Below are 27,926 nucleotides of genomic sequence, written 5' to 3' on the forward strand. Positions count from 1 at the left end.
AAGAAAACACCTTTTAGCTTTAGAAGGACCAGGACTTCATTCAGAGTAACAGAAGAGAGAAGTAAGTATGGCTATAGCCCTTCCTTTGCTGTAATCCCACTCCCAGTAAATCCCATTCCCTCAGCTGAAGGATTGCATCCTATCACCCCAGTCTCTGTCTGGAGGCTTTGGCTCCCCTCTGATCAAGCACAGGCTAAACTATTCAAGGGGAAGAATTGACACATTTGGCATTTCCATGGTAAAGCCAATTCCACTTTAAGCTCTACTTCTCATGGACTCAGTAGTGGAGCCCAGGAAATGTCCCCCTGGGGTTGATGGATGATCAGAGGGATATTGGGATAGCTTCATGAATGGATCAAGGTTCAAATCTTAAATCTAATTGGGTCATTTTGGAAGACTAATCTATGGAAGCCTTTTCCAGAGTCTGACTGAGATGAATGCAGTTCATAGCAATAATTACAGAGACATATTTTTTCCCATTTAACATCTGAGTGTACAATGTCTTGAGGGTATGTTTGGGGGCTGCTTTGGTGTTTCATTTAACAGAAAATGGATCCACATAAGCAGAGCTGCTCACTAGGCAATTGTCACCTGGCAGTGTCCTGCGCCTATCACAGGAAAGGTCACCAGCCTCTTTCTGCAAAGCTCCACAATCAGGAGAGATCAGGTCTGATACTTTACAGGAAGTCAGGAACCTTTAGAGGCATTGTGGTCACTTCAATAGCAAATACTGCTAATCTGGAGATTACCAAATCCTTTAATCTATTTTTAATCTCCATGTTTTTGAAGCTGCTTCTTAGAAACTTTAAACCAGCTGATGTTTTCCTGCAGTCTCCTCTTTCAGTATTTGGCAGGATCGGAGGGTCTTTCTTATGTAACTTGTACAGTGCAAGATACAGTGCTCCCATCTCTCAGCTAAGGTATCATAGCAGATGGCTGTATCAAAGATTCACATTACTAAATCTTGATCCTGCTATTTTTTCCAAGAAATTTAACTCTCCTCAAAATCTCTTCTCATGACTTAGGTCTTCTAATTGGTTTTTCTCCACTAATATGTTTTGTTGGTTCCTGAGGATAAAACATGCCTCCAAGGAATAATTGACCTGATTGCCTTTTCTGGCAAAAATACACTGGAAATCCTCTGGATTTTTTCTCTCAAAGTTTCTCCAGACTATTCTGTCAGGAATAGAATGTGGGAGTGAAATGAGCTGTTTCTATCATGGCAACCCTTGTCATGTTGTTGCCTGAGATAGATCAAACATTTATATATGTTTTCTTTGCTTTTTTACTCTCCCTACCCTTCTGTTGCCAGCAGATAAAAATCCCAATTAAACATATTTTTTAGCTTTAGTCCATGACAGTTTCATACCAAGGAAAGGTAAAAGTAAAAAAAAATTGAGGCTTTCATGTTTTGCTGGTGTGGCTGCTTACACGTAAAGAATCGGCAAATGTGGATACATGAGAACACTTCATGATACAGCAACTTCTACCAGAAATACTTTGTGTTACCCAAAATGTTGTACAAATTCTTCCAAACCTTTAAATAGCAAATTAGTCCTTTAGCTTCTTTCTGCTGCAGCCAGTCCAGCTCCCACTAATGCCAGTGAAGTGACTGCAGATGGTGCCAGCTGGCTGCATTTTGGTGCTACCCATCTCATTCTACAAATGGATGAGAGAAGAGTCACATGATGCCACTTGGTTCAGACACTCCATGCACATAGGAGGTCTTTATATACTGACATAGCTTTACAGAAAAAAAGGGAAAAAGGGAAAAGCATAAGATTTCTATCAGCTATTCAAAATTGATGTCAAAATGCAACACCTGTAGAGCTAGCTCAGCCTGCCAGTACTTCAGTGTGCCGCAGTGCCCAAACGTGAATTCCTAGGGGCGAGCAAATGGCAAAAGCATGCAGGTGCTCAGCTGCTAGCCCTCCTGCTTGGAGCGCCTGAAATGGCAAAATGGAGATAAGAAAGAATGAAGTTTAGATGCTTGTCATGAATTTTGGAGGGGAAATTTATTTTTTTCATTCCTCTCTTCTTTATAACCCATTCTCATGTGAGACACATACCATTAAATCTGGTCCTAATTGTAGTTTTTCTAGTATGATCAGTGGAGTCAGAGGTTCATCACCTGAAGTACATCATAGATACTGATCATGATAACTGAGGCTATTATCAAATCAGTAATGACTAACCAGTTGCTAAACAATGATGGATCATTAAGGAAAGAATGTATTTAAATTAGTCATTCTTAGGTAAGTTCCAGAAGGTTGAAACTCTGTATTGCAGTCAATTAGAGAAAAGCAATGGCAAAGAGTGTGTTAGTCCCTGTGCCTTCCCAGCTACCAGCTGAAGGGAGCAGCTGGCCACCATCACAGGACAGTCCACAGCTCACTAACACAGTGAATACTTTCTCTCTCCACCTCAATGCTTCTGATCCCAGTTTGGTGAGAATGATGAGTTATACAACAAAAAATCCCACCAGAGTGAATATTGAAAAGAACAGAATTACCATGAGGAATTTGATTATGCAATTTAAACTGTAGACTATATTGAGTGTCCTTGTATTTTGAAATATTACATTTACAAGGTCTGTGCTGTAATTATTTGCAGATTTTTGACATATGATACTTTGAGGTTAGATGAGATTTTTAACCTAAGATGAAATTACATTTTCTTGTTTTTCTTGTTGAGTTACTTTCAACTTCTGTTGATTTCAAAGGGTTCAAGTGACTTAAGGTCTTTGTCTGGAGTTACGTATTTCTTTACGGTTTCAGAAAAAGTAGTAAGCTATTGTTCACAGGATGCAAAAAAAAAAAAAAGGCTCTATTAAAAGGTAATCTGTGGTTCTCTTTCTCTGCATAGCATTTCATACTGTGAGAGAACCTGTGTAAGAGAGAAGAATGGAAAAACCGAGGAAGCATTTTATTGATCTGGTAGACAAGGCAATCGTTGCTGCTAACACAATGGACCGTGAGGAACTGCTTTTTTCTTACAAGGGGATTCTCTACCCTGTTACTGTTTGCAGTCCTGAAGTATTCAGAGCCATGGAGTCCCTTGAGGCCAGAACTGATGATGTCATTTTGGCAGGATACCCTAAATCTGGTGAATATAGTTTGCTTTCTTCATTAAAAAAAAAGTTCTGTAATGAGAAAGAAGTATGTTGTATTTAGCATTTCAGAAAATTTTGTAAAACTATTTTTTTTCTCAAAAGGCACAATGAAGTATGAAGACATCATATAGGGAATTTTTCAAATGAGTGAGAAAATGACATCTGATATTCTTTGCTAATGTGTGTAATATTTTTTTAAATTTAAATTTTATATTTATGAATAAAAATGCACAAATCGGAGAGAATCAAAATATAATTCTCATACCAGAAATAACTAGATCTGCTGACATTGCAGGTCCTGCTCTTACAGTTGTATCTGTAAAGCTCCTAGCTTTATATTTCTACATAGAACTGACCTTTTGGCACCTTCATGTGCAATGTTGCATATTCGTTATTTTTTTTCACACAGATATCAAGAATATCTGAAATCCATAACTATGAAAAAAAATGTTTTTATAACAGTCTGAAAGGGTTACACTGATCTTTGACTATGAGGAAGTCAAGAGGAGATCTTTGCTGGGGTTGCTAGTTTACACTACATCCTTGCTGCTTTGCTGCTTTTACCTGAAACTGCTTTTACCACTACACTGGTCACTGTCAGAGCTACAGGTTTGGATTAGATGAGTCACATATCTATTTTAATGTAGCTATTTCTCTCCTTGTGCAGTAGGAGTCACAGTGTCTTGCAGTAAACAGTAACATTTAAAAAAATTGAAACGTGTTTGCTGCTTTATCATGTTCTCTTTTCTACATGTGCTACGCAGCAAAATGTGACCAATGGTACTGTAATGACAACGATGTAGAAACTCTGTGTCCAGAAGTCAGGAAATGGTAAACAAAAGGTGGGAGTTCTCTACAGGCCCTCTTTTATGCTATGAATAAAAATATAATTTAGATACATGGGAAATGTCATTTTAGAAACTTAACATTTTTTAAACTGTAAGAGGAGAAGATGCATACGTGTGTACATATATACATGTACATATATATACATAGGCGTGATAAAGCGAGTTGCTCAGGGTCCACAGGGTTCACTCAGCTTTATGTGGTTTTGTGACTGTGGGGCAGTATATTGAAGTTTTGTGACTCCTCTTTCCTCCCCAAATAATCCTATATAGCTTGTGAGAAACCATAAATAATAAACTAGGTTTTGAGGTACAGGTTTACCACCCCAATCCCCCCTTGTATTTGTCAAAATAAAAATTTGATACATTGATACTTTAGTGATTCTTCTCCTTTTTTTAGTTAATTTATAATACACAAGTTTTTCCAACTGCTACTTAGCCATTTGAGTTGGAGAAATGTACCCTTATGAAGGGAGAAGGTAGTTTCAGTACTCCTGAGGGGAATTATTCAGATAGTCAGCTGTGATTGTATCACATGAAAAAGATTGGGCAACTCACCTGGTAGTGCTAATTACCTCTTGGATCTCCTGGCAAATCCATTTCTGCTTATTCTAAAGGTTTTACAAGCAATTCTGTTTTTTCCCCCTTTCAGGTACAAACTGGGTAGGTCAGATCTTAACTGATCTGGTAGCAACATTTGAAAAGAAAAATCAAGATGAAGAAAACAGTGTGAATGAGGAAGAACTACAAGAATTCCCCTACCTTGAAGTTGGAGATATTGAGAAATATGAGGTGAGCACAGAATACTTATTAAAGTTGTTAAAATTTGGTGTTTCAAATACTTAGAGTGGAATATTTCACATACCATATATTGATTAGATCTCTGACCATTTCTCTGTAGGCTGCATCTGCCCAGAATGAATCTGATGTCTTGCAAATGCTGAAGTATAAATACACACTATAGAGAGCTTGAGAGAAAGCAGGGACTACTGAAATTCATTGTAGCACGTTTTACATTTAAGAAGTTTCATGAAAAGTCAAATAACATAGGAATAGTTTTTGTCTCTTCCATTAGTTCCTCTTCCTCACCCTTTCTCTTTCATTAGGATCCTTTAGCTTTCACCTCCTCCCACTTAGAGTCTGCTTCCTTTCTTTGGATTTGATTCTTCATGTAACAGAACACATTAAATTCATTTAGCTCTGAAGAGAATTAGCAATGGATAATCTTCTTTCCAGATGTTCATTCTCTGGGGCTTTTGCAGATTAGAGCTACTCAGACTAGTCCTCTAAGATCCCAGGATAATACCCAGAGAGCATAAGTACTTCTGTTAGCCAAAAAACGTTGATAAATTTAACAAAGTAATATTTTACTGTAGTAAGATATTATCATGGAAGAGAATACTTCTATTAATTGAACTATCCACTTTCCTCCTTCCAACTCTTAATAAAGCGAATGAACAAATTACCTTCTCGAAGAGTTATATTTACTCATCTCCTTCCTGACAATCTTCCCAGGTCAGTCTTCAAAAATAAAGCCAAGGTGAGTGCTGATTTTAATGTCTCATAAGCACACATCCTAATAGTTTTTTTTAAAGCCAATTTAGTACTTTATTGCTAACTTTCAAAATCACTACTACCCTTAGTAAGTGCTTAGCTGGGCCATTTCTAAGTGTGTGCTAAATAACTGCCATTCATCTTACCAAATGTCAGTGAATCCTGACAACAACAAAGTGGTGTGTCCCTCTCCACAAGGGATATGTGAGGGAAAACTTCAGTATTGAAATGTATTTTTACATGGTTTCCGACAGAAGGCTTTTTATGGTGTTGTCACAAGTGAGGGTTTCAGTGTGTTAAGTTTTAGAGAGAATTTTTATTTGTGTGATTTTTTTCCCCATCTACCAAAATAATGAATGATGCTTGTATCGAACAAAATAGGCTTAGATTCTGCATAATTAATTTGTTAACCTGGAAAGGATAACTTAAAAATTATAGGCAATAATCTTCACAAGGCAATGAAGCAAAATGAAACAAATACTTCACCTTCTGGATTTAGAATAAAATTGGTACTTTTGCAAGTAATATATGAGGCAGAATAAATTTCCCAAACTGCTGTTATAAAGTAGATTGTTATTATCTTTATATAGTGGTTTGTTATGTCTTGCTCTAGAAATAACATATTTTAATTTTCTAGATATTACTGCTGATTCGCAATCCGAAAGATGTAGCTACATCTTTTTACCATTTTTCCAATGGCTTATCTCTTCTTCCCTCCTATGAGACCTGGGATGATTTCTTCATAGCTTTCATGACCGGGAAAAGTACAGTATACTCTTCTATCTGTGTCAATTATTCAGTGTTTTGACTTTGTTTGGGCCAAGTCTAGTGTATTATGAAAGAAAGTCACCCTCCCATCCCAGTTTCAAATTGCGTAAGTTCTCCAGTTTGGCATATGCCATGGCCAGCAGAAGGAGGGTTAAGCGGGGTCTCAGGCTGGGTTAGGGAACTCTGCAAGGTTGTTTGAGTACTGATAGCTCTTTGGTGGACTTGCAGCTGAGAGTCCACTGACATTGACAAGTTTCACCATGTGGGCTCAGAAATGGTAGCCTGTGGCCAAGGCACATGCTCATGAAGGTGGCAGCTGCTAGGCTGGGCTTCTGTGGGCTTTTCTCTGGCTCCCTATTCTTGCTGCTGTGGGTCCCGGCCTCAGCTACCCTTCGCTCCCAGCCACATGCTCCTGCCCTGATGTTATTCCCCCCGTTGTTCCAGTACGACCATCTGTGGGGCTGGACGACAAGCCAACTCAGGGAGCAGATCTGGCTTTAAAACAGTCCTGCAAAACATGTGAGAAAGGGAGTGGGCTCCACAGCAATTCTGTCAGCACAGCTAGGGGTCATACAAAACTGGAAGCACACAGCTAGGGTGTGAGCTGCTTAAAAAAAAACCCACACCTGAGAAAAACTTTTCTGTGGAGGTGCTCGCAGAGGTGCTGAGCCTTCCCTGCTGACCTCCCATGAAGGCAGGTCCTTCAGAGCAGCACTGAGTTGGTAATGAGATCTATGCTGCTGGCGTTGGCTTTAGGGCCAATGATAACAATCTGAACAGTCTGGAGCAAAACCCCATAATTCACACAGAAGGGGGTAAGGCCTTTGGCGTAGATGTGATTAATAATGCCCATGCCTGAGGGAGCAACCTGAGCAGTAAAAATTGGTTTATATTATAAGAAGCATGTCTAATCTTCATTTACTCTTTGTCTTAAGATTATTTTCTTTTATTTAGTGCCCTGGGGATCCTACTTTAATTACCTTTCTGAATGGAACAAGCATGTTGATGATGAAAACATTATGACCATAACTTATGAAGAGCTGAAAGAGGTGAGGTTAACAAATTTAACAAATATTTTTTACTTCAAAGAGCATTTGCTCCTAAACTGATTAACCATTATATTCAAATAGTATGTTCATACTGTATGATACAAGATGAGATAGATTTTTGGGTTTAGGGAGAGCAGAATGAAATTCAAACTTAAAAGACTGTTTTTATTTTATACATGAAAACAGTTCTTGTTTTCTTGTAAGTTGTGGTATAGGCCAAAATCATCATAAATCTAAATCACAAATAATTGTTTTTTGGAGCTCTTATGTACTCAGCACTGTTGATCTGGCTCAACACAGTAACAACTGTGGAAATGAGAAACACTAAGTACTGCTTCAGTCCTACTGAATCCTGCAAATAATTTATATATGTAGCCAGCAGAGAGATGTAGAGAAGTGCAAATACCTTGAAAAGGAAACAATGCATTTTGTTTGAATGACATGTGATGTGTTACTTTTCTTTTTTCAGAATCGGGCCCTGGGAGTGAAAAATATAGCTGCTTTCTTTGGGATTTCCCTGACTGAGGAAGAGCTTCAGAGTGTTGTAGAGAAGAGCAGTTTCCAGTCTATGAAGGAGAACTCACCGAAGACCCACGGGGCGATGGGCAGTATCCTCTTTCGTAAAGGTAGGGGGCCCCAAAAGGTCCAGAGGTGGAAACACCAGTCTCAAGAGCTTGGCTCACCCATCATCAGCATCTTTTTTGCAGACATGATGTTAGCTACACATTAGCATCAGTCACATTCTCACTGTTATGCTTGAGAAGACTAGTTAAGGAGAATGCAAATTTTAGAAGGCCACAGATGAATGTCAGGAAGGAGAGAAAGGCTGACTGAAAGAATAGTCTGGTGTCTGAAATTTCTCCTTCTCTGGTCCAAGACCATTGCATCGTCTTCTTCTATTAGGTGCTTACTTGAGCATGACTGACTCTTTAAAAGCAGGCAAACTGGGCCAAACTCAGCCTGAATGGTATGATCACACATTTTAGGAGTGTGTAGGGTCTCCTGAAAGGGCCACTGCTAACCTCCGTTCACTCTAACCTGCAAGAAAGCCAAAGGAAAACAAAAGGGAACTACTTTTGCAGTCTAGTGTAGAGGACACTCAGTCATGGCAGCCCGGACAGACCTAGTTGCTAGAGTCTATCTACTTCTGCATTTTGCATTAAAAGAGTCACTGGATAAAAACACAAGCTGCCAAGTGAACAGAAACCCAGCTCTGCCTCCTTCCAGGTGACAAGTCTAAATCAATTGCTCATGATCTTTCACCTTGTCAGTCAGAACTGACTCTGGAGTGAAAAGTCACTGGAAAATAGTCCTTTGAGCGGCTTTTTTGGATACAGGCACCTGAAAAAGAGTTTAGGTAGTTTGATCCCTTTCCTTATAGCAGTTTCACACAATTGTCACTCCACTGACTTCACAAAGTTATATTGGTGCAAAAATGGCTGAAGTTTTATCTTGAAAAATGGAGCAGCTCCACTTAATGTACAATAGAACAAGAATAACAGATCTAACTAATAAAAAAGAATGCAAATTCTTGTTTTTCAAGAGTTTCTTTGCTTTTCTGAAGGTGGTGTAAGTGACTGGAAGAATCTTTTCAATGAAGATCAGAACCAGGAAATGGACAAAGCATTTGAAGAACACATAGCAGGAACTAAACTGGGTACAAAGTTAAAGTATGAAGTATACTGCAGAACCTGAAGCATGAAATATACTGCAAAACCTGATGTGGTTAGCACAAGAGCTTTCCACTATGCGCTCTGATCATCTGAATGATATAAACTAGAAAACTAGCACAATAATGAATAGCAGGCTTTTGGTTTAAACGTGATGTCTTTGGCTTGTTTTGGTTACATCCATTTGCTGAATAATATGGTAATTAATCATATTCAAATAAACTTGATAGCCCTATTTCAGTAGCTATCACTTGGAAGGAAATGCACACGTTCTTTCCAGCTAAACTCAGTCTTTCTAGATTACATAAATTAGGTAGTATGTGGAGATCTTTATGCAAAAATGTTTCAGATCAGGCAATACCTTTGCAAAAAAGATTGCTAGCAAAAATGTGGATCTGACACAACCTTAATTAATGATGATGCGAATCTTCCCCATGACTTCAGCATAAACAGGATCAAAGCTAGATGGAGGGGAATGGAGGGGAATGAAGGGGAATGAAGACCATTTTTAAGGATTTAAATTTTTCTGAATGCAGAATTTCAAGCTGGATTTCAGATTACAGACTAGTGTTAAGAGGCAAGATATGCTCAGAGGTGTTGTTTTTAAACATAAGCACAAATAATTATCCCTTTGTATCAGAAAAATCTCCTAATTATCTTTTTAAAATATTATATAAATTGGCACTTGCTCCACTGAAGACAATGATTTTTTACCTGTACAAAGTTAGTAAAAAGCAAAATCATGACCTTTATATCTTTTCCTTGGGTTTGAAGAGATTTCTTAATCTGTATGCCTGTATGCCTTTTCTAAGGCCGCTTTTATGTTTTCCATGTTAAACCATAAAATGGAAAGATAAGATGCAATGAATATAGACCTGAAGATGATATTCCCCACTATTCTGGCCAGTGGAGCAGTCTTATCACAAAACTACAGTTAGCATTCTCTCTGTTCATTCCTGATTTAACAAAAGTGCCTTCAGTTAAGCTTTAACTTAAATTAATGTTTAAACACTGAAATAGTTTAATTTTCAAACTGAAAATTCTCTGAAACTGAAGATGCCAAAATTCTCTGCAACTGGCTGTATTGCAAAAATTGTAGTGTTAAGGGTGATGGTGTGAGACATTAATATATCTAACTATTTTGTGCCGGCATTGACATTTGGCACTGTGGACACACTATTTCAGACCTGCACAGGGATCAACTGTACTTCAGGCAACTGTTCTGGAAAAACAGAAGAAGATTCTTTCAGTATACTTGAAGTTAAAAAAATATATATATATAGATCCATCACCTAGCGGATAATAAATAAAAATAAGAGATACCGTAGGAAAGGATAAAGTATTCAATGTCTTTTTGCTTTATTCTTCTAAAAGTGGTTAATTCTGCCCAGATGTGTAGGAATGTAAGTTTCACAAAGGAATTGGAATGCAGATGTAATAATAATTAAAATATCTGGAAAAATTAGATGGATTCAAATCAATAGAATTTAATCAAATTCGCTGTAGAATATATAAAAGATCTTACTCAAGCCATCTCTGAACCATTAGAAATTATTTAGAAAAATCAGAAAGGTTCCAGATGCCTGGGGGAGGGTTTACATAATATCTGCACTTAAAAATGTGAGGAAGAAAAATCAGAATAGACCAGTCATTTTAACCTGATACCTGAAAGGTTACCAGCAGAAATTATCAGGCAATCAACCTTGAAACATTTTGAGGACAGTAAGGTGGTAAGTATAAACCATGTCAAACCCATTTGTGTTCCTCCTTTAGAAGATAACTTCTTGAATAAAGCATAGGCAGAAGATGTGATAGATCCCAGCATTAGAGAGGTTCTGAAGTTGTAGCAGAAGAGACATAGTCTAGATCAACAGATTCAGCAGAATGGAGTCATATGTGAAGATGGCAACTTACCAATGGGATTATGAAACAAATAGAAATTGAATTAAAGTACTGAAAGTAGAGCTGTGTTCCTAGAAATTCTTACAACAGGGACCAGGGTGACCAGCAGGAATATTTGGTATCCACTTATTTACATAGCTCTTATGAAACTGGTTGTAATAGTGCACTCATGGTCCAATTGCATGTACTGGATCATTGCAAAACTGGGAGGAAAATTCAAGAAATATTCTTTAGTGGTGGGTCCTGGTCATATTCAACATTTTCTTTATGCCCTGGTAGACAGAATAACATCTATATAATGTATGATACATGACTGATATTTAGGTTGGGGGATCAGAACAGAGGGCTGTAAATACAGGGGAAAATGGGGATACAATTCAAAATATTATGACAAATGGAAAAGAAGGTTGGAAATCATGAAGTTCAGTAAAGGTAAGTGTAAAATGCTATATTTAGGAAAGAGAAACCAAAGGCACAAGTACAAACTGGTCAAGCAGCAGTCTGCAGAGAAAGATCTGAGGAATCACAATCAGCAAGGGTTAACATGGTGAGGGCACTGAAAAGAAAAAAAAAAAAAAAGGTCAAATTCTATCTTGGTCTAGAGTAATAGAGGGATCATATGTAAGACACAGGCAGTAATTATTGAAGTCTATGGTTGCAGGTCATCCTGAACCGGAGCATGCTGCCTAGGGAGGCTGTAGAAAAGTTTAAGCAAACAGAGATACTAGGCAGGAATCTGCAGAGATAACATAAGCATACTTGATACTTCAGCAGTACAGGGGAAGGACTAGAAAATCAGTTTAAGTCCCTTCCCAATCTAAATTTTGAGGCATTTTGGAATACAGTAGATTAGCTTTCCATGTTCTTACTGATCCCCTATTCAAGAAAACCCAGAACATTGTTTGTGTAAATTTTTCTTGAATTAATCAGATCGTTGCCACCAGAAACTTCAATTCAAGAAACAGGCAAGACTCTGTCAAGTCTGCCTTCATTTTGTGATTTTTTTCCCCCCAGTTAGATCCACAATGAGTATTAGAGTTACATTCTTCATTCTCACTGGCTGAATCCCACTGTGATTTCATGGCAGCTTTGGGGGTTTTAGATAGATCCTGCAAGAGAGTCTTCACTTGCAGTGAGGCTTTCCAGGTACCCTGGGCTTTGAACAGAAGGTATCTGACTCAGTCAGCATCCTTCTTAAGTCCCTAGTGTGAATATAAATTATTCTGAGTGAAACTCTCCTCTGAGTTATCTATAAATTAAATGTGTCAGAAGGAGGCGTTAAATGTGCATTGTGTTGCTCTGGTTCCAAGGAACTTTTCAGAGGTAAATAGTAATGTAATGGGCAAATTAGTGGACCATGAAACCTGAGAAATATTAGATGGTAGGGTCCTTGCCTCTAGAAAAGCACTTTTTAAAACCTGACCTCATTCATTCCTCCTGCTCGTGACAGTGAACAGTCTTATGATACATCATCCGCATCCTCATCAGCTGACATCATTTTGAAGGGCAAGTCATAGGGCTCATAACAGGGACAGCTGGTCAGCAGAAGCCCCCAGAGGCTGAGGGTTGGTTTATGGCAAGAAAAATAGACTGGATAACACCAGAGGATTTAGTACCACAAAAACTGACAAAATTATTCTTTTCATAAGAGCAGGCTGATAATGTAATGGTGGCAGTATGCAAGCAGGGCGCTCTTACAGAAATGCCAGTTGTAAGGAGCACATTTATGTTAGTCAAGAAGGGGGGTGGTTGATCTTCAAGAAATGTTACAGGTATCGCTGTGTTAGCTCCTAAATTTTGACCCTTGCAGTACTTTTGGATAGAGATTATGTTGGCAGTGGTGATTGAATCTTCCTGGCTTTGGGAACAACCTCTGCAAAGACTGGGTGCTACAGCGCTGACAGGCAAAATGCAAGCTCTCTGGGTAATTCCTCAGATAATAATACTGCCCTGCAACAACTCAGTTCCCACACTATTGAACCAGCTAGATTAAAACTAGTTTGGGTACACCTAACTTCACATGAACTGCGCATATGCCCTTGCAAATCTGATGGAAAAACAGCCAATGACCTGTTCCTGCAGTCTAGCCTCTCCAGTGTTATCCCAGGACCATGGGTTCAATCACCTTCTGCCCTTAAGCTCTCACCTTGAAGGACAGAGCTATTCAGAGCAGTAAATCTCAGGTGCTTTTTCTCTATCAGAGGCACTTTATGGGCCCATGCATTCAGTGGGGTAAGGGAGTAGGAAAGAGGAGGAAGAAAAGGGCCATCTGTCCAAGAAAAGAAAAATAGAATACTTTTCTCCCATCTAATCTTTTCTTTTTACCTATGATTCCTGAAATGGTACCTTTCCACTGAATAGGATACTTGCATTGTATTTCTATCCACTTGCTTTAAAGATGTTGAAGAAACTGCCTCCAGAAGAATTATATTATACTAATGTATCTCCTACCTCATCTCCTGCCCCGTCCTTTTTCCAAAGCAAGGCTAAGATGAGTCTTCTCTTTGCGTTATACTGCACCTACTCCAGCTAACATCATTTCCACCCCAAGGCAGATTTTCATGCAAATGAATTGAACACCTCAGTGTTTTCCCTGGGGACCATGTGAGCTGTGCCACAGTTGCACAGCCTCCCTGCTGGGTCACCCACTTAGTCCAAGCATTTGGCTCCCAGGCAGACAGCACTGGGTATGGGCCTCCCAGTACCCTCCAGGCACCTGGTTGCTTAATTAAGCTTGTGTATGTGGTTACTAAATGCCTAACATCCCTTTATGAAGGAAAAGGTATGGATGTGACGCACAGCAGTGCGGACCCCTCCTTATGTTTGGTATGGTAAATGAGGCCCATACCGTATTCAAAGTTGAGAAAGAGTGAGAGGCCCCTCCACAGGGTAATTCAGCCCTCCTGTATTGCAAGTCTATATGTTGGGATACAATGAATTAACCTGTGGAGATGCCTGTTTACCCATCTTAGTACTCATTATCTTCTGAAAAGCCATCAACCAGAGTACCAATAACCCTATCAAGAACAATTTAGCCCAAAGATTAAGCCATGGACAAGCATAGAGAGAAATAGAACTCAAATCATACAGGTGGAATTTGCTTCAAGTTAATGGAGAATCTGAGTCTTAAAGCTTAACATGAAAGTAACCCTCCTATAGGATTTGGGGAAGTATAAGGTCTCAAATATGAGTATTTAATCATGAAAGGTAAGCCTTAAATGGTACTTGTACTTAGCTCTGGAGAGACCTTCTGAGGTGATGATGTTAAAATGATTGAGTCAAGTGAAATTTTGACTGCAGAAAAGAAACAGCACCTGAAAGAAAGTTGCCACCTTGGAAATGCATCCATTAGTGGAGTCAGTAGTAAAAAAGGTTGAGAGCCACTATTCTAGTTGCTAGTTTGCACTGCATTGCACCGCATAGCTCACCAGTTAAAAACATTTTAGGCAATATACTTTATAGCTCTTTCTCGAGTTTCATTCAACATTCTGAATGCCAGCAGTGCTGCCATAGTTGTCACAATAGCAATGCTTTGTAGAAAAGAGACTACTGTTGCTACCATCAGCTACACTGGAAACTCCTAGCCTCTACTGTCAGTCTCCAGTACCACGATTTTGAAGTGAGTTAACAGAGCACGGAGTTAATCAGTGACCTGTGTTTTCATTCCTGAGTGAATGCCCTTTACGGTTTCATAATTTGTCATATAAAGTCTTTCTGGATCGTAGAAAGACAGCCTTAATCTCAGCCTGTTTGCAAAGAGTTCCACAGGAATACAAACATGACTAGAAATAGAGAAAGAGTCATTGAAATATTGGAAAAGGCTTTTTTAGAGTGTGAAAAAGTGGCCCTAGAAGATCTGCAGTTTTCCTACAAAGGCATTTTGTTCCCTGCTACTCTTAGCAGCCCAGAAACTTTGGAAGCTCTGAAGTCCTTTGAAGCCAGGAGTGATGATGTGATTCTCATAGGCTATCCTAAAACAGGTGAGTGCTGCTTGCTTCATAAAGAGTCAAATACACAATGCTGCAATCCAGAAGTGTGTGTGATCATTTAACACAGCAGTTATACATGAAGAAAGTTTACGGTGATGTTAATCTGAGGAGTTTACAGGATCAGAAAATTAGATTATAAAGCGCCTCTAGAGGTCACATAATCCAATCTCCTGTTCAAAGCAGGGGTAACTTCAAAGTTATGTCTGGTTGCTCAAGGCTTGTCCAGCAGAGTTTCAAAACTTTGAGAGTACAGATCTCATTGGAAACCTATAACAGTGTTTTCCTTCTGTTGTGCTTTGTTTTTTAACTTTTATGCAGTCAGACTTCCCTTTGCTACAATCTGTAATATTTCCCATTAGTCATTTGCTGGGCAACTCTGAGAAGAGTTTGGCTCTGTCTTCTCAATAACCTCCCTGAAGGTAGTGGAAGACTGCAGTAAGAGCTCCTTTTGCCTCTCTTTTTCTTTTTCTTTTTCTTTTTCTTTTTCTTTTTCTTTTTCTTTTTCTTTTTCTTTTTCTTTTTCTCCAGCCTGAACAAGCCTAGCCTTTCCATATATTTCAGTTGCTCCAGCTCCCAGTGATTTCAGTGGATCTCAGATGGACTCTCCAAATGCTTGATATCTCTTGCACTTGGAGGCCTGAACTGCTCACAATACTCCAGTGGTGGCCTCACCAGTGCTAGGTAAAGCAGGATAATCCCCTTGATTTTCTGACTATACTCTTGCCAAAACAGAAAAGTATATAGTTAGCCTTCTTGCTGCAAGGGCAATACAGGGAATGTTTCCTACTAATGAGGGCAGAAGTATGGTTGTTTTCATAGACTTCTTGCATTGCAGAACACAGGTGATTCCTGTGCATCTGGCTGGATGGAAGGGCATGACTGGGACGAGGACTCTTGGCTATTTCCTCTCCCTCTCAATACGGGTGTTTTGCATTTCTTCATGTTTGTTCCTAATCCCTTCAGAGAAATATGCATACAGATCACTTGCAGAAAAAGAGGAGCTGGTGATCCTTATCATATCTGCTTTGTGTGCAGCCTGCAGAGCTGTGCACAGCCAGAAATGGTGTAAAGATGTGAGGTCCCACCTACACATCCCCGAAGATGTTAGATGTGAGTTGAGGCTTGGCTCACCAAACCCAGTGCCTCATATGGAAGCTGTGCCAGATTACAAAGTCCAAGACAGCTGAGACCGGTGCAAAGGCTGTGAAGAGCTTGGCAGTCTGGTGGTTTGCTCAATAACCCCTTCTCCTGCCGGTTACACAAACCTAGCTGGGGGCAAGGGGTGAGGTCAAACTGTTGACTGACAAGGCTGTAAACAAGAGTGGGTCAGCATTTATCATTTCAGGTACGAACTGGCTCGATGAAATTGTGAGGGAATTGGAATCAACGGATGCCAAATATACAGAGGAAGAAATGAAAGAGACAATAAATGTTGAAAAGGAGCTACAGATATTTCCACGTCTAGAATTTGGAGATCCTGGGAAATTTGAGGTTGGCAGAGACTGGATTTGTCAAATTTTCTATTAAAGGTAGAAATAGCTGAAAGACCATGATTGATCTCAGAGATGATGCACAGGATCTATAGCCATAAAAAGCGCTACAGTCAGCACAAGTAGCGTGTCCTGTTGCCCCTTGTGTCCCACCCCCAGGGCCTCCGAGCACAGACAGTGCTGAAGTGCCACAGGGGCCTGCAGCCCTGGACCAAACACGCTGGATGAGTAAGAACTCTTTCATGGGTGTCCTGTCCTCAGGCCCGTCTCCTGTGAAGTGATGGTCTGTGGCAGAAGCTGGCAGAAGCCTACCCCTCCAATGTGTCCCTGTAGGTTTTTCAAAGGATAGAATCCTCCTTCTCTGGTCTCACCTTTCCCCATTACCCATGATTCCTGAAATGGCACACTTCCACTGAGTAAGAGACTTTTGTCCTCTTTCTTTCCACTTGCTTTAAAGAGAATGAAGAAACTGCCTTCCAGAAGAATTATACTAACTCATCTCCCACCTCATCTCCTGCCAAGGTCCTTTTTCCAAAGCAAGGCTAAGGTGAGTCCTCTCTCTGTGTCACGCTGTAAAAGCATTTCCACCCCAGCTTAGCTTTCTGCTGCCTACGTGAAATGTGTTTCCTGCAGTTTCACCTAGGCTGTCCAATGATCAGGGGCATTTCCAAAGGCGAAGGGGCAGTGTGCTGTGTGTTGAGTCTGTGAACATATGTCCTCTCTCAGCAGCAGCGGTGCTGGCTTAAGAGGGTACTGTCACTGTGCTTGTAGCTGGATGTCATGGCCCCCCTCAGATCTCCACAGAAAGGTGCTTTCAGATTTGTGTTGGGAAACTGAGCAGGGCCTTAGCTTGCCTCTAAGAGTCGGATACTGGTGGAAAGCCCACATCAGGTTGGGGCTAAGGCCCTCTTCAACAGGGTTGGTGCAGCAAGAAACATGGGTGCACCCACAGCCTGCTCATGAGTCTCTTGGTCAGTAGCGCATGAGCTCATTTCTCTTGATTGGAGTGAGCTCAGAGGTGTGTCCCAAGGGCATCGCCAAAAAGTTTTTTGTTGGCAGCCTGATGCTCACATTAGCCGTAAGCAGCCTGCCAAGGCTCTGATTTCTTGCTCAGGAGAAGGAATTAGACCAGCATTGCCCACACTGCATCATGCGAGTGGGTATTCATAGCCCTGTGACTTATTGGGAACTTAGTGTTTTGCCCAGTCATCAAATCCCAACCAAATCATGTGATTTCTTCCACCAGATCCTTCTGCTGGTTCGGAACCCTAAAGATACAGCTGTCTCCTACTACCACTTCAACAACAACTTGCCCATGCTGCCTTCCTTCGCCTCCTGGGATGAGTTCTTCACAGCTTTCATGAATGGGAGATGTATGTTCCCTTCCTTCCTCAGGCATTCTCCTCCACCTCAGGGCATACCCGTCACCCTGGGCCTGGGAATTGCAGCCCAGCATCCCTTCCCAAGCATCTCCCAGGGCATTGTGGAGTTCAGTGCTACCTAATGGCCAGACGCGGGGAGATCCCATGTAGATCTCAGCCAGAAGAACAGAGGTGTTGCTCTGCTCCTCATTTCACAATCCTGGTGCCCCTCTTAGAGAGTCATCTGGGCTAACTCCCCTGTTTGGGAAAGGACCCCTTTCGGGGATACCCTGCATGGCTATGACTCTTGCTCTTGTCCACAGTGAGTTATGGATCCTACTTTGACCACTTAGTGGAATGGAACAAGTGTATCGACAACGAGAGGATCATGGTGATAAGCTACGAGGAACTGAAAGAGGTGGGGTGTCCTGCCCAGCTCTTCCTTCATGCACACCCTGCACAGCCCCCCTGAATCATATGGCTATGAGGAGGAAGAAAGTCTTGGGTCAAACCTACGTGCCCCCTGAGAAGAGCAAGCCTTTCTGAGGTGTTCTCTTATGCATATGGGAGGTCCATGGGGGTTAGGAGGAGAACAGCTTTCCCTCTCTTTGGATGGAATCATTTCTGGTGCAGTTACTTACAGGAGGGAAGAGAAGGCCTCGAAGCTGAGGCCGCTGCTTGTGGGTTCCCTCTCTATTGCAAGCCCTTACAATTCCTGGGTGATGCTGTGGGAGGAAGCCCTCTTCTGTCAGGCTTTCCACCAGGAGCTGGCTAGGTACCAGAGATAAGGTGCTGAGCCTTTTGGTTTCACCCCTGTGCTACATTCCTTTGGCTAGAACCAGATAGTGGGAATGAAGAAGATCGCTGCCTTCTTTGGGTTTTCCCTAAGTGAGGAAGATTTTCCCAGAATTGTCAAGAAGACCAGTTTCCAAGCCATGAAAGAGAAATCCAAGGAAACCCATGGGAAATTTGGGGACATCCTCTTCCGGAAGGGTAAGTGTCTGCAAGTGGAGAAACTGCCTTATAAGTCTGTTTCCAAATGTGTCACTTAGCCACGAGCCCGCTGGGCTGGTGGGGAAGCACAGGCATGGATGAGGTCTCTCCTGGGCGTCTTGTACAATGAGCTTCTGCTGTTGGCAGAAGCCTAGTGCTGCTAGAGGGGAACATACAGGAGTCCCTCAGCTATCCCAGCTTACAGTCCTCTGCCACTGCTTCCCTTGGCAAACTGTGTTGCTACATTTCCCTGTGGCAGCCCTGGTCAGTCAGCAAGCGCAATGTGAAGACGGAGGCTAGCACTCAGCACCCACTGATGTAGGTTAAGCAAACAGTTATGCACCACTGCTTATGCTGGATGGTTCCTCTTTGTGGACGAGTGGTGGCATGGCCTTCTCCTGGGCAGTCGGGTAGTGAGGCTGATCCTGGATCTGGAGTGGAAGAAGACCAGGTTGGTGTGATGTGTGGAGAAAGGCCCACCTCAGCCTTGCTTGCTTAGGAGAGGAGCTGCCAGGAGATCTTTGGAAAACAAAACCACAAAACCACTTTGGAAAGCTCCCCTGAGGAGGAAAGGTGTGCAGCCAGCCATCCAGCAGTGCTCTGTACAACTTGGCTGCAGCCATTGTTTCTCTCTCCTTGCTGACTTGCCTTGCCTTGGCAATCGGGCCTCTTGGGGCATAAAGCAGCTCCTTTCCGCCTGACCTTGGTGGTGACTCTGCCAAGTTATTATCCTTTCTCAGTAGTGGCCACCTTTAATCCTTGTTACTTCTTGCTTTATGTAGGGGTTGTTGGGAGCTGGAGAGGCTATTTCTCTAAAGCTCAGAATGAAGAGACGGACAGAAAATTTCATGACTGCCTAAGGGGAACAAAGCTGGCAGCAAGGATGAAATATGATGTGTACTGCAAGGCCTGAAGAGTAGATGAGCAGCCCGACAGCAAGTGGTTTTCCAAAGATGATTTGTCCCCAAGGTTCCTGGCTCTGGAGAAAGAGAGGGACCATGCAGAGATCTTCCCAGCACCGCCAAGCAATTGGGCAGTAATTCCCAGGCATGTGCTCGGTACTGGAGCTTGGGCCTTGCTTGGTGTAACCTAATAAAATGCTTGTGAGCCTTCAGCAAGTGCCTCATGTCTCTTCCAGAAGGGAGATGTTGCATGGGCGTCATAGCACCTGTGCGGTGGGGTCCCTGTGGCTGCTTCATGGCCAGAGACAGCAAGTGAGGCTTCTACTGTGCTCATGGGTGAGGGAGAGGGGCCTCTGAGGGGCCTCTCCTCCCCAACGTAATGAGTTCAACGTGGGTTTGTGGTGTGAGTCTCAGTCCCCAAACATCTGTTTACGAGGAGGGTACACAGTGCCCCTGGAAACATGCTGCTGTTGGGGGCTGCGGGCAGGGAGATGGCCCAATGCTGTGAGGCTGTGGTCTTGGGCAGAGGCCCCAGCACCATGCACTGGCCCCAGTGGTGATCCCGTGTGGCACAGGCTGGTCCACCTTCTTGGCTCATGAACCCCACAAGCTCTCTCTGACCCACCTGGGCTCCCTGGGCTCTTGCTGAAATTCAGATATGCAGGTGCCCCAGGAGTGTGTTCCCATTAAGTTCACAGAGGCTGGCACTGTGTTAGGATGTGATTAATAGGACTGAAGCTGTTAGATGTGGAGTTAGGAAGAAAGCAGGTAGCTAAGTGGTGCTTTCATAGGGATGGGGAGTTGCAACACTGGATGGACATTCTATATTTGTGTTCCAAGTTCAGAAGAGTAATTATTCTGAAGAAATGTTTGCAATGCACTTGTCTCTAAGCCAGCTGTCCAGAAATTCAAGAAAGGCACTGTTGTTCAAAACAGATATAGGGATTGAGCTTTGTCCTGGGAAGGACATTTCTAACTGATATTCTCAAGAGGTCTGTCGTAGTTGTAACTGATATTCTCCTTTATGAGAAGGGACAGAGCAAAGAATATTGTCTATACTATATTTGGCTGGTGTGGGGAGTCCAGGAGCAAGCAGAGTCACACCTCAAGATGTCCTGACATTTTGGAGAGATGGTAGGAAACGAAGAAGATGAAGTTCAGTGAAGAAATGTGCAAAATGCCATGCTTAGTAAAGAGAAATGCAGTGTCATGGACACAGCAGAGTGGGGATTAGCTGGCAAGGAAGAAGCAGGCAGAATAGTGCAATGCATGAACTGTAAAGGAAGATATACTACACCCAAGGGGAATGCTATACTGCTGTAGACATATTGCTTCCAGAGTGGACATTTCCATGCCAGTCAGCTCTACTGTTTCTGCCCAATTCATCCACGGGTGGCATGAACATACCCTGAAATGATACCTATGGCCTAGCACCAAGGTATGTTGCAGACTGAATTACTTTTACGCAGCCTTCTGACACAAGGGAAAACTGGTGGGATTTCTTTTTTTCAGAGCCTCCTATTCATAGAGCTTTAATTATAGGTAAAGTAGTAGGTTGGCTAATGCAACAGGTATCCGGTTTGTGCTGAGGATGAGCCAGCACTGACCTGCTGGCTACTTTGCAGAGCTCAGGAGCTGCAGCTGCAACAGGGGGAAGGACCATGGGTCATAGAGGCAGGGGGAAGAGGGAAGTAAAAGCGTTGTATTAAGTGATCAAAGGAGGTTAAAAGCACACATACTTCACACAACAGTGGCTGAACTAATAGGAGCTAAGGCATTGCATAACCATGTGAAAATACTTCTATCCTGCACATCATTTGCCAGCATATAGCAAGGATCAGAAAAGGTTCTACATCTCCCTCTGCCCTGTCCTGAGCACCAGTCCTCCTGTAGCAGCACCTGGTGCTGATTAGGGAGGCCATCTGGTCAAAAACTGACCTGACAGAAAAGTCCTGTATTTGTTCAGCATCCAAACCAGCTTGGTCAGTGGCTGCAGGAGCCCTAAGGAATGCCATGCAATAAGGGGGGAGGGTACAAATCCAACAAAGAGGTTTAGATCCACCACAACTGCCACAGTATGGACATTTATGCAGTGGAGCGAGAAAGGCCTTTGTCCCTTTGACAAATTCCTCACTTCGGTGTAAAGTGAGACTTCTGGAATTACTACTGCCACAAACACTTCAGTAACAAACAACTAGATATTTTCCAGAGTTTTTTGCCCCCATTGACTTCTGTGGAGCAGTTAGGTAAGTGAAGAATGGGAAGAGCCATGACCCTTGACTGAGATAGTCAAGGGAAAAGAAGCTGCTGATAACCCCATTGGTAAACTATTAAAACTGTACATGCACTAGAATATACCTGTGCTACCTAGGTATGATTTCCACACCCTTCTTGCTGGAATAAATGTCCTTGCTATAGCTGTGCTCTGTGCAGATCATACCACACAAACTCTTATACAACCAGCAACCAAGAATGTAATTAACAAAACTAGAGGATAATTAGAAGTATTACAGATTTGCCTTTGATGGACCCTTCATGGCAGGCTTCTCAGACAGATTTTCTAAACTTCTAAGCAGGAGCTGCCTCTGTAAAATTTCTGGACACAAGGAACTGTGATGATTCTGGGTTTGTAGATTTTCATTCCCAGCAGAATAGGGCTTCATCTAACTCTGGACTTCCACAGATGAGCAAGCCTCCTCCATGTCCCATAATTTTGAATCAGAAAGATTTTTTGTATATACATATATAATATATATTCATATATATATATTCATATATATTCCTTAATACATGTCCCTTACTATTTCTTGAGATGGTAATATCAAGGGCTATCCAGATAAACAAAAGGCAGTCTGTATCTCAGTGTCTGCAAAGAGCTCCACAAGGTAAAAAGCATGGCTAGAAATAGAGAAAGAATCACTGAAATATTCAAAAGGCTTTTACTGAGGGTAAAAAGATATCCCCTCAAAATCTGTTCTTTTCCTGCAAAGGCATTTTGCAGCGTAAAGGCTCTTAGCAGCCCAGAAACTTTGGAAGCTCTGAAATCCTTTGAAGTCAGGAGTGATGACACAACATCCTAAAACTGATGAGTGTTTCTTGCTTGATAAAGAGACGAATGTTGCAAACCAGAAATGACTGCACATAATACAGCAATAACATCTGAGACAAGTTAATGGTGACTTCAATCTGCTCTGAAGATGTGGAATTGTTCTATGAATGAGGGCAGAAGAACAGGTGTTACCATTGACTTCTTGCACTGCAGAATACAGGTGATTCCTGTGCGTCTGGGCAAAAGAAAAGACATTTGGTACCATGACTCTTGGATCATTTACTCTCCCTTCCAATCTTGGCATTTTGGATAACTGGATACCTTTTTATTTGTTCCTAATCGCTTCAGAGAAATATTTTAATAGGTCATTGGCAGAAAAAGAGGAGGTCATGTTTGATTTGCATTATATCCACTTTGCATTCAACCAGAAAAATTTTCGTCAAACAGAAAAGGTACAAAATTGTGAGGTGTGATGTAAATATCAAAAATATTTTGGATATCTTTTGACATTTGAGCCATAACATTGTTAAGTTCCAACAAAACTTATAAGAAATGTGTTAGAAAAAGATTTATATGACCCATTTTAAATTTGATGCAGGCAAGACCCAACTCCCTTGCTTAGACTTGGTATGGCAGTGAATGGGGTAACTTTCTTTTTCAAGAACACATGATCAACTCGAGGCTGTTTCTGATAGTTATCTTTCAATGGAAGCTCAATTTTTGCAAATGCAAAACACTAAAGTACCAAAATAAGGATTTCTTGTCATGTATATAAGATTTCTTGGCTTATAGGGTAGAGGATTGCAGAACTAAATACAGCTTAACCAATATTATCCATTTAACAGATTTTAAATTGGGTTCCTTCTATTTAAAGAACTAATTGGCTTGATCAAATCCTAAAGGACTTGTACTCAGCAGCTGCTAAATTAAAAGAAGGGGAAAAACATAGAAGAATTAATATCAAAAAGGACCTACTGACATTCCTACCTCTAGAATATGGAGATCCAGGGATATTTCAGGCAATCACTGAAAGAATTTTGGAATTGTTGATATGTTTAGTTTAGACATACCAATGATAAGTCTTGATTTTATGCATTTATGAAAGATTTTACCAACCCAACAGGCAGGGGCAAGCAGAGGGAGGCTGGAGCACAGTTTTATGCAACTCCATCACGCTACCCCTTGTTGGTTACCAACGTGTAGAGCTCCTCTGGGTTTGGTGCACCTCTCTTACCTTCCTTCTGCGTGTTGGCAGTGCACTTTCTCTCAGGGGAAGTGCCTGTGCTCATCCTCCCTGGGCTGTCTGGGGGGCTTACAGGCCAGGCCATGGGCACTTCCTCTTCCTGGCATCCCTAGTCTGCTCACAGTCTAAGGCAGGGAGCCAGCCCCCAAAGAAATCTGTGCATTTTTGCTTAGAGGCAGCTGGAAGCTCTTGGTATGGCTTGGTATGGTTTCTGTCTGAGTCTTTCCATGGCACCACCTGACTGGGCCGTTTCTTCCTGCTCATGCCTGCCACCAGGACAAAACGCTTCTGGTTTCTGCAAGGGAGAGCTGCAAGTCACACGACTGAAGAGCTGCAGATTGCTGAGAATGGCCAATGCCTTTTGCAAGTGGCAGCGGGCCCCTCTCCTTCGGCTGCCTTGCGAGGAGAGTGCCCCTGCTGAGAGGGGCCGACGGAGGGGGCACCTCCCCTAGCTGCAGCCTGCCAGCATGCGGCTTCTCACAGTTGCGGCTCCAGTCAGGCCAGGTCCTCTGCTGCCCCTTTCCTCGGTGTCCTGGGAACAGCTGCACCCGGGAAACAGCACCCCTGCCGTGCCCGTGGGCTCCTTCTCTCGGACGCCCCTTCTGGAGCAGCATCACCTCTCAGCAGCTTCTCTCTCCCCTCGCTGGGGACTGCTGCTCTCGGCGGTGGCCCTTGACTCCCTGGCAGAGAGGCATTGCTTCCCCAAATCTCCCTTGCCCTCTCCCACAACAGCAGCAGCAGTGCTACCGCTGCTCAGTGCCTTGCCCTGCTGCTACGGTGGTGTGCACGCCGGGGCATCCTAATAGCCCCGCCACACCTGCAGAACCGTCCAAAAGTCAGTGGAAGACATTTGGTGCCCAAGGGTTGCAGGGAGAGACAAGGAGCCAGCAAATCGTCCTGCGGAAAAGGGCTTTATTGCAGTGATGTTACACGGGCGTAAATCCCAAGTCCCCCTGCTCCTGGTCTGAGGCTCCCCAGGCCCCGAACGGGGAGGTCAGTGCTAACTGCAGACAAGTTCCCGCAGGTAGAAGCACACTGCCCGTCCCAGCAGGGTTCCTGTTGTTACAAGGTGAAAAGGATGCTGCCAAAGGGGTCCTTTCTTTCCTTTTTTTTCTTCCGTTTTGCCTTTCCTTTTTTTCTGTTTTTCTTTCCTTTCTCCTTTCTTTTCTTTCCTTTTCTGTCTTGTTTTTCTTTTTTCCTATTCTTTCTTTCCTTTTCTTCCTCTGTTCCCTTCTTCCCCTTGCCTTTCTTCCCCATTCTTTTCCTCTACTCCTTTTCTTCCCTCATTTTGCTTCCCTTGTTTTTCTTCCCACCTTTTTTTCTCCCAGGCTTTTCTCCCGATTTTTTCTTCCCCCTTTACCCCTCCCCTTTTTGCTTCCCCCTTTTCTCTCCTTCTTTTCTCCACCTTTCTTATCGCCCCCTTCCTTTTCTCCCCCTTTTTTCTCCCTCCCTTTTGCCCCATTCTTTTCTTCCCTTTTTTCCTCCCCCTTTCTTTTCTCCCCTACTTTTGCCCCCTTTTCTCCCTTTTCTTCTCCCACCTTTCCTCTCCCCTTTTTCTCTCCTTTTTTCTTCCCCTCTTTTCTCCCCCTCTTTTCTCCTTTTCTTCCAGCTTTTTCTCTCCCACCTTATTCTTCTCACTTCCTTTCTTCCCTCTTTTTCCTTCCCTCTTTTTCCCTCCCCTTTTTTCCTTTCCCTTTTTTCCCTAACTTCTTTTCCTTTCCCTTTCCCTTTCTCTTTCTTCTTTTCTTTCCTTTCTTTCCTTGGCTTCTCCATTCTTCTTCCCTGTTCTTTTCTTCTCTTTGGTTGTCTGCCCCTTGATTTCTTCCCTTCAGTTTTCTTCCTCCCTTTTTTTACCCCCGCTTTTCTTCCCCTCTTCTTTCTCCCCTGGGGGGGTTCCCCTCCATTTTTTCTCCCCTCTTTTCTTATCCTCCTTTTGCCTTCCCTCTTTCTTGTCTTGCCCTATCCTATCTCCCACTTTCTTATCTCCTGCTTTCTAATTTGCCCCTCTTTAATCATCCCCTTAGTTATCTCCCCTCTTTTTCTCCCCCTTTGTCTCCCCCTTTTTCTTCCCCCATTGTCTCTCCCCTTTCTCTCCACTTTTTTCTCCCACCTTTTCTCCCCACATTCTCCCCCGTTTTAGCTCCCTGGCTTTTTCTCCCCCTTTTCTCTCTCTTTTTTCTCCCATGTTCTGCCTCTTTTTTCCTCCCTTTTTTCTCCCCCCTTTTTTCTCCTCCATTTGCCCCCGTTTTTCTTACCCCATTTTTCTTCCACCTTTTTCTTTGTCCCTTTTCCTCCCTTTATCTCCCCCTTCCCCCGTTTTTTCTGCCCCCCTTCTTTTTCCCCTTTCCCCCTTTTTTCTCCCCCTTTTTTCCTTTTCCCCTTTTCTTTCCCCCCTTTTCCTCTGCCATTTTCTATCCCTTTTTCTTCACCCTTTTTTTCTGCTCCCCTTCTTTCTCCCCTTTCCCTCCCCCTTTTTTCTCCATCCTTTTTTCTCCCCTCTTCCCCCCCTTTTCCCCTTCCCTCTTTGTTTCCCCCTTCCCCCCTTTTTGCCCCCTTCCCCCCAATTGCCCCTCCACCCTTTTCCCCTCTTCCCCCTTTTCTCCCTTTATCCCCTTCTTCCCTTTTTCCTCCCCTTTTCTCCCCCCTTTTCTCCTCCCTTCTTTCTCCCCCCTTTTTCCTCCTCCTTTTTCCCTTTTCCCCCTTCCCCCCTTTCTTCCCCTTCCCCCCTTTTTCCCCCCACCCCCTTTCCCCCTTCCCTCCCTTTTCCCCCCTTATCCCTCTCTTTTCCCCCTTTTTCTTCCCCTTCCCCCTTTCTTCTCCTCCTTTCTTAGAGACCTCTCTTTCTTCCACCTTTTAGCCTTTTTTTCCTCCTTTCTTATCTCTCCCTCATTTGCTTCCCCCATTCTTCTAGCCACCTTTTTCTCCCCTTTTTGCTACGCTTTTGGCTCCCCCTCTTTTCTCCTCCATGCTTTTGCCCCATTTTCTCCCTCTTTTCTCCCTCCATTTTCTCCTCTTTTTTCTCCCCTTTTCCTCTCCCCCTTTTCCGCACCCTTTTATTCTGCACCTTTTTCCCTCCTTTTCTGCTTGCTTTCGTCTCCCCCTTTGCTCTCCCCCTTCTTTCTCCCCCTTTTTATCACCCTTGTTTTCCTTGCCCCTTTCTTTTCTTGCCCTGCTTTTTCTTTCCCTTTCTTTTCTCTCCATTTCTTTGCTTTCTCTTTCTTGTCTTCCCCCTTTATTTTCCCTACATTTCTTTAATCTCCTTTTCTTCTCTTTCCCTTTCTCTTTCTCTTGCTTTCTTCCTCTTGCTCTTTCTCCATCTCCTTCTCTTTCTCTGTCTCCTCTTTCTCCATCTCCTTCTCTTTCTTGCGACTCTTGCGGCCCACAAGCAGCAAGCGGGAATGGCAGCAGCCAACCCCAGGAGGGTTATGGAGGGGCACCGGGAAGCAGCACGGCAGCTCTCCAGGGAGCAGCTGGAGGATGGCGTGCGTGCAGAGCCAGCTGAGAGCTGGGCAGGCTGCATGGCAGGCGCTTCTCCCAGGGCCTCCTTCTCCAAGATCAGTTGTTGCTGCTGATTTGCAACATTGTGTGTGGCACTGCTGGTGCCTTTGTGGTGCCACCTGCTGCCTTCAGAGTGGTCCTGGAAGGACAGGGCTGGCTCTGAGGAGCTCCTGTGCAGTGTGCTGATAGACTTTTGCAAATGAGGTAGTGGAGGGGCAGAGCTGCATGTTGGGTAGCTCCTTCTCCCGCTGGCGCTTCTCCCTCTGGGCTGCCGCATCTCAGAGGTTTGGGGGCTGCATGCAGCCTCAGGCTCTGGGCTGTGGTGGCCCAGGAGGTCCTGCAGGCAAAAGCAGGCAGGGGTGGCAGAAAAGTTCCTCGGGTGCAGCACAGCCCGTTAGCAGGGCAGCACTTGTTTGGGCACACAAGTAAGTTTTTGCCTGGCAGGCGCACTCTGCTTTGCCTTGCTTCGGATCGAGTTCTCACGGCAGGTAGAGGGCCCTG

General features: G+C 43.0%; 2 protein-coding genes across 2 annotated transcripts; both read left to right on the forward strand.

The window, feature by feature from the left end:
* On the forward strand, positions 1 to 9,225 carry LOC106487341 (sulfotransferase 6B1-like). The gene is made up of 8 exons (XM_013946074.1): positions 1 to 61; positions 2,866 to 3,105; positions 4,610 to 4,749; positions 5,408 to 5,497; positions 6,149 to 6,275; positions 7,234 to 7,328; positions 7,798 to 7,954; positions 8,893 to 9,225. The coding sequence occupies exons 2-8, from the start codon at positions 2,904 to 2,906 to the stop codon at positions 9,021 to 9,023; spliced, it is 942 nt and encodes a 313-aa protein (XP_013801528.1). The 5' UTR covers positions 1 to 61; positions 2,866 to 2,903; the 3' UTR covers positions 9,024 to 9,225.
* A 5,433-nt stretch (positions 9,226 to 14,658) lies between these two features.
* On the forward strand, positions 14,659 to 19,741 carry LOC106487346 (sulfotransferase 6B1-like). The gene is made up of 7 exons (XM_013946077.1): positions 14,659 to 14,880; positions 16,235 to 16,380; positions 16,837 to 16,926; positions 17,626 to 17,752; positions 18,064 to 18,158; positions 18,577 to 18,733; positions 19,516 to 19,741. Exons 1-7 carry the CDS (start codon positions 14,679 to 14,681, stop codon positions 19,644 to 19,646), a joined length of 948 nt encoding a protein of 315 aa, XP_013801531.1. The 5' UTR covers positions 14,659 to 14,678; the 3' UTR covers positions 19,647 to 19,741.
* The last annotated feature ends 8,185 nt before the right edge of the window (positions 19,742 to 27,926 follow it).

Source organism: Apteryx mantelli, chromosome 3 (genome assembly GCF_036417845.1).
Source record: "Apteryx mantelli isolate bAptMan1 chromosome 3, bAptMan1.hap1, whole genome shotgun sequence".
In the NCBI taxonomy this organism is placed as follows: Eukaryota; Metazoa; Chordata; class Aves; order Apterygiformes; family Apterygidae; genus Apteryx; species Apteryx mantelli.